At 37.5% G+C, this 11,102-nt stretch overlaps 1 protein-coding gene and 1 long non-coding RNA gene across 3 annotated transcripts in view; one reads left to right on the top strand and one right to left on the bottom strand.

Moving 5' to 3' along the window:
- Positions 1 to 4,695: 4,695 nt before the first annotated feature.
- Positions 4,696 to 11,102, top strand: part of LOC125484901 — a 78,244-nt gene continuing 71,837 nt past the window's right edge. The window contains exons 1-2 of the long non-coding RNA XR_007263703.1: positions 4,696 to 4,895; positions 5,241 to 5,281. This is a non-coding gene — a long non-coding RNA (uncharacterized LOC125484901). The remainder of the gene's footprint in view (positions 4,896 to 5,240; positions 5,282 to 11,102) is intronic.
- The window catches only part of dacha (dachshund a), a 355,808-nt gene continuing 352,195 nt past the window's right edge, over positions 7,490 to 11,102 (bottom strand). For both annotated transcript variants that reach the window (XM_048605493.1, XM_048605494.1), the window contains exon 11: positions 7,490 to 8,350. In XM_048605493.1, coding sequence (XP_048461450.1) covers positions 8,316 to 8,350 — 35 coding nt within the window. In that variant the 3' untranslated portion in view covers positions 7,490 to 8,315. The remainder of the gene's footprint in view (positions 8,351 to 11,102) is intronic.

Raw genomic sequence — 11,102 nt, 5'->3', positions numbered from 1 at the left:
AGGTTTGTGAAAGAATTGGGGACGCCAGTTACCTGAGCTCAAACAGGAAATCAGAGACAGACAGGTAATCGAGGACTTAGAACAGGTTAACGGAACAGAGCAGGTCAAGGTACTGGCAGGAGGTGATAAAGTCATGGGCACCAAATTGCTAGTCGAACCTGGTTTCATGCCTCAGATGCTGTGTACCGTATGGGGTCATCCTTGCCAGTAATACCTGTGCTTGAGTGGATGTGTAAGATAAAGGAAAGTGGAAACATTGGATACAACTTTAGAGGGATAAGGACTAACTGGTGATGACCAGGAAATCAGCCTAAGCCTTACTATCTCCAGGATGATCACACCAAGGATGCTGATCTTCACCATAACCTATGGAATTCATTATGGCTGCCCAGAGTCAAACAAACAGGAACTCGACTGTGAGTATTGCCTGTGTGGTGTGGTGTTTTGGATTCCAAACAAAGCTGCTTTGCTTTTTTTTTCAATTTGTAAAGGAGTGTTTGAGGATTAATGGAATTGCACTTCTATTGTCTGTTTAAAAATATTTGTATTTTAAATAGATAGTTTTTTAATTCTATTTTATTCTAATTTGTTTTGCTAATAAACTTCTCCATTACTGCTAAAGCAAATCTGCAGCATTCTGTCTATGTTTCAGTGAGAAATCACTTCATTAAATAAAAATCAGATGATCTCATCTTTCAAGCCGGGTTCTTGTCCAGAATCTGACTTTGACTGGTAACAATATCAGCTGGGATCATAATATATGCAGCTACATCCTTTAGGTTCCATAGCTCAAGATCCAACAAAAAGACTTAGAATTTGTACTAATTTTGGAAAACTCTTTATGCAATCTCTTCAATTTCAGGACAGGTTATCCCGAACACATGCAAATCAATCAAGACAAGTTAGAAGTTTGGTTTAATTCAACATGAATCCTTTACATTAGGAGTTCCCAAAGTGTGGTCAGGACCCAAGTAGGGTCACAGGCTAAAATGTATGGTAATAAGACCCAAGGCCATTGTTTTTATTTAATTCATTCAAGGGATGAGGACATTCCTGGCTAGGCCAGAATTTATTGCCCATCCCAAAGGGCAGGTAAGAGTCAACCACATTGCTGTGAGTCTGGAGTCAAATGTAGATTAGACCAGATAAAGCTGGCAGATGGCTTTTTCCCAAAAATCACCAATGGATTTATGGTCATCATTAGATTCTTAATTCCAGATTTTTGTTGAATTCAAATTCCACCATCTGCCGTGGTGGGATTCAAACCCAGGTCCTCAGAGCATTACCTAGGTCTCTGGATTAACTGCCCAGTGATAATACCACTAGGCCAATGCATCCCCATGGAGGTCCAAACAAGTTACAACTACCATGCTCCTACTCGAACAGGTCTTTAATCTCTCAAATTTCCAAGATTCGAAGCAGGGTCACAGCAGGAAAAGGGTTGGAGAAGCATGGTTGCATTCCTCAATATAGTACTTAAATTTTTTCACTACATATACTTCAGTGACTGTAATGTGGAAACAGTGTACTCGTGTGTAATTTCAATACAAATTTGTTTATAACATTACCATTCCTTTAATATCCCATCTACCTCTTCCCTGCTGAATTTGTCTGTTTTTGTTACTACATTCTTGTTACACATTTCTACACTGTTACACTGATTACTTCGTTTTATTTTTGAGTTTTTCAATGTTAACTCATACTGCAATTCAGCCTTCAGGCCATGAACATGTCTCCTTATTGCTCTCTCATCAAGGAAAGATACATTGCACACATTTCATTTAGTTTTAAACAGTTTCAGGTACAAAAATTACAGTAAAAAGCCAATGCTAAATCAGAACAAAATATACAGTGATTAAAACAGTGATTATGTTCTTTGTGCAATGTGAACAATGCGTTCATAAGTTTATCTACTTTGTTATGGAATCATCCTACCTTGGGTAATTTGGGTAATAAGATAGCAACAGGCATGAACAAATGTCACTGCTCCTTTGCACACTACCCTGGAGATAAGTAGAAGAAATGCATGGGAAACGACCTGTTCAAACTCAGGCTAAGGCATGATTAATTTTAAATGATAATCTGGTTACTGTCACCAATGAGGCAAGGCACATCACACATTCATAGATGGCTTTGAATGAATCAGTAAATCCATTATGATCATATTCCATGGTCACTTGGATATGCATTGGTGATCAGAATAATGGGAAACAATCAGAGACATGAGTGACAAAAAGGTGAGGTTGATTATATGGAGTTGTTTATTATTCATCTGGATGATCTCAATATTAACAGAAACATGTCCAGATTCTCAAGGATGCTGACGTAACCAGTCTGTTGTCAGGTTAAGAAGAATGAACCATAAACAGAAACAAAAACAGAAATTGCTGGAGAAACTCAGCAAGTCTGGCAGCATCTGTGGAGGGAAAACAGAGTCAATGTTTCAGGCCCAGTGACCCTTTATCAGAACAGAGACTCAAAATATGAACTCTGCTTTCTCTCCACAGGTGCTGCCAGACCTGTTGAGTTTCTCCAGCAATTTATATTTTTGTTTCAGATTTGCAGCATCCACAGTTCTGCAAGCTGCAGAATTCATGTCCACAGCTCATAACATAGCTGGGGCAGGTAGTCTAACCCCAGTGTGAATGAGGATTAAGAGGCGAGTGCAAAGCTGGCAGGATAAGTGACCAAGTCACCTGCCTGAATGATGTGATTCAACTCCTAGCACTCAATACTAAACCTGGCCTGTTTTAAATTGATATGATGCCAGCAGGAAATTGCACAGCTGCAGTTTACCACTAGAGGGACCACAGAGAATCACCCATGTAGATTTCAGCGGTAATTGTGGGTAGAGAATGTACCAGGGGTAGGGGGCAGTATGGTTAGGGGGAACAGGTGATTCAAAAATCACATGGAACTGACGTGTGATTAGAGGGGCATTGAAGATTGTGGCAGACGAGGTACTGGGGAGATTCTGAGAGTTAGTTTCAGATGGGATTCAACAGTTTTGGGGGCTGGATGATTTGGAGGTATCAATAATTTGGGGTGGTGTGGGGAGAGCATGGAGATGAAGGACGAGTTAACAAGTTGCTGTACCTGTTACTCCTGATTCACAACTAGTGCCATAAAGCACTTAGTTGATGGATCCAGTACCTGTCATGTCTCTCGAAGCCAAGTCAATTTAGTTTAATAATGGAAATCCTATTAAAATGATAATGCACAGCATCCTTCCAAAGCTTTCATTGACCAGTCTCGTTCCACTCCTAACTGCAGATTGGTCATTCACCCCTCATCCCACTTCTATTAACATTAAAGGTGGACAGGTTTCAAGGAAGTGGGATCCTATATTAGACTTTTAACATATTAGTATCTCATCCAAATTAAACCAATCCATCCAATTTGGGAAGGTTAAAATTATCTCGATGTGTCTATTCCCAGGCTTTCTTGAAGCAACACTTCAAATAAACAAACAACAGTGAAAAACATTTTTTATTGTACTTACCAGCTCCCGTAATAATGTTTCAGACTGTTCCTCAGTAGAATGCATGTATCCCTTAAGGAAACAAGCAAACCACCAGGTGTTGCAAATGTTCATTTTTCAAAAATAAACAAGGTTCAGGATACGCATTGTAAGTATTCATTTTTTTTAAAACCTTCTTAAAGGTTGCAAAGCAATCTGTACTTTTTTTTTGAACTTTCATTTCTGTAAGTAGCACTAAATTAGCATCCAAGTCAAGTTATTTCTATTGGGGCTCCCAGTGCTACATAATCCAGAACTTTGCAGCAATAGTTCAAAGCTTGAGCTAAAGGAAAGGAAATGTTCAGATTAACATCCAATGTCTCAATTATTGATCAACTTTATTAAACAGAAACTAACAAACCACTTTATATTTCTGAACAGCTTAATCATGATGATCATCTTGTGATGATTAAAGACTCTCAAACTTCACCAAGAGTAAAACTTAAATATTTACCTTGTGACACCTTCCACCAATTTTAGGATATATAGTTATGTAGCCCCCTAAGGTGAAATGGCAGATAAAAATAATCAAATGTGACGTTACTGCCATAGTGTAATAGGGGTGATGAGTTCTGCATGGCAACACTTATAATGCTTGTGTTCATATTACAAGATTAATAAGAGACCATTTGTCATACACAAAAAGCACTTTTCTCCTTCTTAAATGGATTATTTCAAAATAACCTTTTGACAGAATCCATTGAACATTAGTCAGTTGGCAAGATCTGGTTTCCACCATAAATTGAACAGCAGAAATGTGTTTTTCCAGCTTTGAAAAGACTATGTAATCCAGATGCCAATAACCTTGATGCTTGTCTTTACTATTATCTCCATTTAAAACAAAACAGTAATGTTTTATGAATTAAATGAATGCAGTTCAATAAACATCTTTTAAAAAAAAAAGCTTCTCAGCAATTTATTGACCAGCAGCATTCTGAGCACCCATAACCTGGCACCCCTCAAATTGTTTTCAGCTGACCCAACAATGGCTAGTCAGAGTTCAGTAATGTGATACCTATCACATGCTGATAATTAAACACATTTCAATGTGAATTACATCTTTCCTGTAATGTGTGGAACAAAATCCCATGCAATGAAGAGATTCTAATTTGTCTCAGGCTGAAGTAGATACAGGTGTTGCTTGTTTACTGCTCTGGACTTCAGTTCACCAAAATGTGTAAAATGTCCAGCAACTAGAATTCAATGAAATTGTTCTTATTTTATTTGAGATCTTCTGACAGGATGAACAGTGTCAAAAACTGAATGAAATCCAAGTTTAGTTTTATCATACAAAGAAAATATACAGTTTTCTGCAATGGAAATTGATTTTAATTCCTGCAATTCAATATTCTGCAAGATTCAGCCTCTAGTTTAGGTAGGTCTCTTTGTTTAAAAACTCGAGTCGTGCTGGAGTTGTGGGTGCAATATGTGTGTAGTGGGAGAAAACAATTGCTGGCTTATATTTAGAAAATATACATTACTTGTAGTTGCCTCAAACCTATGAAGCTATGGGATTAAATGGACTTGTAATCCTGATGTGTGATTATTGCTAGTAGGACTGGTCACTCTGGGGGCAAGAAAAGGAGCTCAAGCTTTGTTGTCATAATATGCTGTATTTTCCTCTGTACTTTAAATATATATTATGAAAACTAAATTTGCATTGGTTGTCTTTCTGTTTTCAACAGTTCTACTTACTCTTGTTTATTTTTAACACCAATAGGAAAAATGAATAATGTTCACATTTTATAATCAGGTTTTACTGTGAGTATTATATTTTTGTATGTTCATTACTAAGTTATATTTGAATCTCAGTTTGTGTGTGATATTAACTGGTTGAGTGTTCAAGATGTACTAGTTCACTTTGGTACCATCGTGGAGACCATAGCCAGTTGCTGGAACACATCATCCAGTTGTCCTTCATTGTGACACTGGTGAGTGGTGGTCTTTGTTAACTGGTATTTTGGAGATTTTAAATATAGTGGCTAACCATTGTGAGCTTAAAGTACAATATTATAGCCAAAACTATTACAGTGAACTCAGACCAATGAGAATAATAAGTTGTTGAAATTCCAAATTAGAAATGGTTTGAGATTGTGACTTGGCCTAGTCAGAAAAATAGATTTTAGTTGTTTAAACAAAGAACTGTGGATGCTTTAAATCTGAAACACAAAAACAGAAATTGCCAGAAAAACTCGGCATATCTGGCAGCATCTGTGGAGAGAAAACAGAGTTAAACGTTGAGGTAAGTGACCCTGCTTCAGAACTGTTTTCTCTCCACAGATGCTGCCAGATCTGCTGAGTTTCTCCAGCAATTTCTATTTTAGTGTGTTTCAGATGAGATTTCGGATCTATCGAGTTCACTTTTATCCATCAGAACACTGCCATTCCACACCCAAATAAGAATCCAGTTTGGAAGTTCAAAATACTTGATTATGAAAACACGTGGTGACTAAGTTTTTCACAATCTGAATGGAGCATAAACAATTTGAAGATCAGCGATTTATTTAAGAGCAATATCATATGACAGGAAATGATTCAGATTCAAAACAATGTCATGAATGCTAGGAAGGGAATTAGTGTTTTGGTTGAAGTAACAGCAGATATAAGGTATAAACAAAAATGTGCACAATGTGTTTTGGCATTTGAGGTGATATGATATGAATTGTATGATGTGATTAAGGGAACAATGTAACTTAAGATAGTCAGATTCTAAAACTCTAATGCTGTTTCCCATGGCACAACATTGACATCTCTGGCTAGATGGACATCATCAACTATTTCTCAAGGGCTGCAGATGACTAACTTAAACTCAGACTTTTAGTGAAATGGAATTGCTATTCAGATAGGATTCTAACTTTTGATAGATCAAAGCTAACTTTTTAATAGCTTGTCGTATTATTACCTGCAAACTAATTGCATTCCTTTTTTTTAAGAAAACAAACTTCTATTATCTGCCACCACATCTGAAATATGAACTCTCCCAAAAAGCATATAGCAAAATTTATAGTTCATAGTGCCTCATGCTAGGCAGGTAATATTTCTGCTGCTGCAGATTTTGTAGTTCCTATGCCCTGAGTAAAAGATGAATAATCAAGATGGGTTTAATAGCAATCAACATGATCAAGTCCAGTCTTTTCATTGAACTACAAAATTCAGGGACAAATGACTGCACAATTATTTTTGAAAAGGACAAACTTCACCAATGTCTGAAGAAGTGCATAACTCATGATTTTTTTTTTTATCCTCTAGATATTAGTGTATGTGTTCCATATGATGCACTTACTCTGTCTCGTAGCTACCATGTGAACATCTTGTGTTCAAATGAGTAAGCTGAATACAGTCTCCTTAAATGATATTGCCTATTCTTTCAGCAGGTTGCTTATAATACAATATTCTACGCACAAAATGTGACTGTGACAATGCTCTGCATATTACTATTTAATCCTGTGCTGCTTGTGTGAAATCTTAAAATTTCTATGACAAAATTCAAGCTCCATTCTTGAAGTAAGGAGTGGTATTTTCTTTGTGTAATTTTCCTTAACAGTGAGATATGGAGTGTAACTCCCAATCCGTCGGTGTACACTTTAATAAAGCAAAAATATGAATGATCTGAATTACCCAACACAGTCTCTTAATTTACTTCAAGTTATTTACAATTCATTTCTTCACTTAGTGATGATTACGTGGGGAAATGTTCCTCTTTGGAACGGAGTGTAGACTTAAGCCATTTGCCACTGAGGTTGTTTACAGTGTTGTATTAAGTATTTAAGTTGCTTGTGTAAGCTTTCTTTAATGATCTCTGCACATGATGTGCAGGGGACTTGTGTTTTTACTTCACTACACAGCTATAAACTTAATAACTAACATCAGCACCGTTTTTTTTTTCACTGACAATCTGAACCGAACAGCAGGGGATAATGTCTTTTCTGTGAACAGCTTTGCAAAGACAAAAGACAAACTGAAAAGTTCTATTAACATTGTATCTTTACTAGTTAACATTCCTTTCTCTGATCAGAGGTTGAAGTTTCAACTAAATATTCTGAACGAAAGTATGGTAGCGTACACGAGCAACTAGCCATTTAAAAAGGTTTCATTTCCTAACATTTCTAATGCATAAATTTCACTTCCTTCCCCAATATTTGAGCAGAGTGGAAAAGATGTTAATGATAAATCAATGCATCTCTTTTAAGATGGATCACAAAACCAAAGGACGTCATCATTCAGCAAAACATTTGTTGCTTTCTCCTTTTTTTTTTTGAGGTCATTTTTTTAAAATAGACCAGTTTTAACAGAGAAAGCTTTATTCATAATTACAATAGACAGTTTTGTTGCAGGATTCCTTCAGCCATTACAAAGTCCTTCAGTTGTCTCTGGACTAAGGCATTTAACAGCCTCGAATCAAGCTTATTGTGCTGTGAATTCATCAGTCCATAAAGTCACTTCAGTCTAAGTTGGCTCTCCAATGTGTTCTTCAAAATAGCATAACATACTACTTTTCAACCAACCAGCATCTCTGTTGCTATGTACATCAACTGGCGCAGCTAACCTGTTACAAAAACATTGCTGCATTTTGGCGATTATTACCTGCAGCACAGATGATGCTGCAGCACTAATCCATCGCATTGGATGTGTTTTTTTTTTAATTTTTTTAAATTATGAATCCTGTAGACAAATGTGTCAACTGAGGCTGAATTGAAGGAAAGAGGCTTGAAGTACATGCTGTACCCAGCCACGGTTTCACTCGAGTGTGGTAACGTTGTCAGTACATGGTTTAGTTCAATTTAAAAATTGTCCTTCAGTATAGGATGGATGTTTTCATGTATGATCTATCTGCAAAAGAACAAAGAAAAACCATCAGAGTTTATCAGGCAATGAAAACATTCAGATTTAAAATTGGGTGGTGGTGAAGTCTGATAACAAAAAGAAAAGGAAACATGGTGGAATGAGAATTCAACCATTCAATCCATCATGTGAGTTCTTGAGTGTGAAAACTGACCATTGTCTATTACCATATGATTGAATCTTCTGTCAACTGAATCCACTTTGTTTTTGAACATTTGTATTTAATTGCTTAGCGGTGATTTAATCAACAACTGAATGAGTGAGTTCTTACAGCATGATGGAGTCATTTGGGTACAGTAATGGGTGAGAACTGTACTTTACCTCACCTCTGGATTGTGATCTACTTGAGGGCTCCTATTGGATGACAATTTCAGCACTTTCTGTTTCGTGTAGTTGTGCCTCTAAATCTGAATCCACATAGGTTCTGATAAGAGGTGATCAACCTGACACATTGACTCTATTTTTGTCTTCACACATGCTCCCCTGTTGAACATTTTCTAGATTTTTCTGATTTTACTGAAAATCTCTCTTTTGACTAGCCTGTATAGCTGTGCACAATTTGTTCATTTAATTTGTAATTCTGTTTCCTTGAATAAAACTAAAACAATATGTTTTGCCCTGCATTCACCTGTCACTTGGATATATTTCATACTGTATCCATAACCAAAACTTGCACCTTCAATATAATCTCAGCTTTTAAAGAAACTATGCTTTCTGCATTCTACCTAGTTTGAGTATGCCTTGTCGTCACACTGGAACTGGCAATCGGTGGAGCTAATGCCATCCTTGTGTGACTGTGTTGACCATTGAATGCTCACTGCCCCTTTGTTCACCACTATATACACTAGATCTGATCACTTCCTAAACAAAGCTTATCTTTAAAGTATAGGTAAGAGTTTATTCAAAAAACTGTATTAAAACGAAGAACTTGATTTAAAAACAAAGAACTGCGGATGCTATAAATCAGGAACAAAAACAAAGTTGCTGGAAAAGCTCAGCAGGTCTGGCAGCATCTGAGGCGGGGAAAAAACAGAGTTAACGTTTCGGGTCCGGTGACCCTTCCACAGAACTTGATTGTTAGACATCTGAAACAAACCACTGTGACCCATAGTTTAGTGAAGAAGCACACTCAAAACATTCTTCTTTTCTGAAGAAGGGTCTAGGCCCGAAACGTCAGCCTTCCTGCTCCTCTGATGCTGCTTGGCCTGCTGTGTTCATCCAGCTCTATACCTTGTTATCTCAGATTCTCCAGCATCTGCAGTTCCTACTATCTCTGAAACACTCAAAACATTAACTGTTTTCTCTCCATAGATACTGCCAGACCTGCAAAGTTTCTGCTTTTGTTTAACCTGTTTTTGGTATTGCAGTTAGCTCAGTTCCAGGGTTGTTTTACATGGGTAGCTACCTGGCATTTCCTGTACTTGCAACGGCAACAAACATAGCCTTTCCCTGTCAAACTAACACCTGGATCAAACACCAGGTAATTTCATTTTTTTTTTGTCTCCCAATGATACATTATTGGGTTCTTGGAGTGTTCTTGCATCTTATTCACAGACCAACTACATACAGGCCAATTTCTTAATTTGATCATTCTTTTTGTTTTTTGTTTTAATTTTTTTTTGCATTTTTCCAGTAATATTTGAATTTCGGGACGAATGTATTCCCTTTGCTTCTATTGTGCTTGTTTCTTCCTCACCCTCTTTTACTAGATGGGATTCCGGGAGATCTTGCCAATTGGATACAAACATGGTTTGATGGTAGGAGACAGGCTGGTGATGGAGGGTTTTTTTTCAGACTGGAGGCCTATGACCAGTGGTGTTCAGCAGGGATCGGTGCTGGGTCCGCTGTTTTGTCATAGAAGTGATTTGGATAAGAATTTAGGAAGCGTGGTTTGTAAGTTTTCGGATACCATCAATTTTGGTGGTATAGTGGATAGTGAAGGAGGTTACCTCCCAGTACGAAGGGATCTTGATCAATTGGGTCAATGGGCTGAGGAGTGGCAGATGGAGTTTAATTTAGATAAATGCCAGGTGTTGCATTTTGGAAAGATGAACAAGGGTAGGACTTGTACAGTAAATGGTGGGGCCCTGGGTAGTGATGTTGAACAGAGACCTATGGGTTCAGGTACATAGTTCTTTTGAAAGTTGCATCACAAGTAGACAGGGTAATTAAGAAGGCACTTAGTACGCTTGCCTTCATTGCTCAGACAATTGAGTCTAGGAGTTGGGATGTCATGTTGCGATTCTACAGGACATTAGTGAGGCCATTTTGGAGTACTGTGTACAGTTCTGGTTGCCATGTTTTATAAGAAGAATATTATTAAATTAGAGAGGGTTCAGAAAAAATGTTACCAGGATTTCACCTGGACTGGGGGGGTTTGAGTTATAAGGAAAGGCTCGATAGGTTTGGACTTTTTTCAACGGAAGGTAGGAGGTTGTAGGGTGACCTTATAGAGTTTTATAAAATCAGGAGGGACATAGATAAGGTGAATAGCAAAGGTCTTTTTCTTAGGGTAGGGGAGTCCAAAACTAGAGGGCATATTTTTTAGGCTGAGAGGAGAAAGATTTAAGAGTCCTGAGGGGGATCTTTTTCACACAGAGGGTGGTGCACATGTGGAATGAACTACCAGAAGAAACGGCAGATGCAGGTACAGTTACAAAATTTTTAAGACATTTGGATAGGTACATGAATAGGAAAGAGTTAGAGAGATATGGGCCAAACACAGGCAGGCTAATGGAAC

Source organism: Rhincodon typus, chromosome 14, assembly GCF_021869965.1.
Source record: "Rhincodon typus isolate 14 chromosome 14, sRhiTyp1.1, whole genome shotgun sequence".
Lineage (NCBI taxonomy): Eukaryota > Metazoa > Chordata > Chondrichthyes > Orectolobiformes > Rhincodontidae > Rhincodon > Rhincodon typus.
Note: the sequence above shows the minus strand (reverse complement) of the source record. Positions and strands in the feature narration are given on the sequence as shown.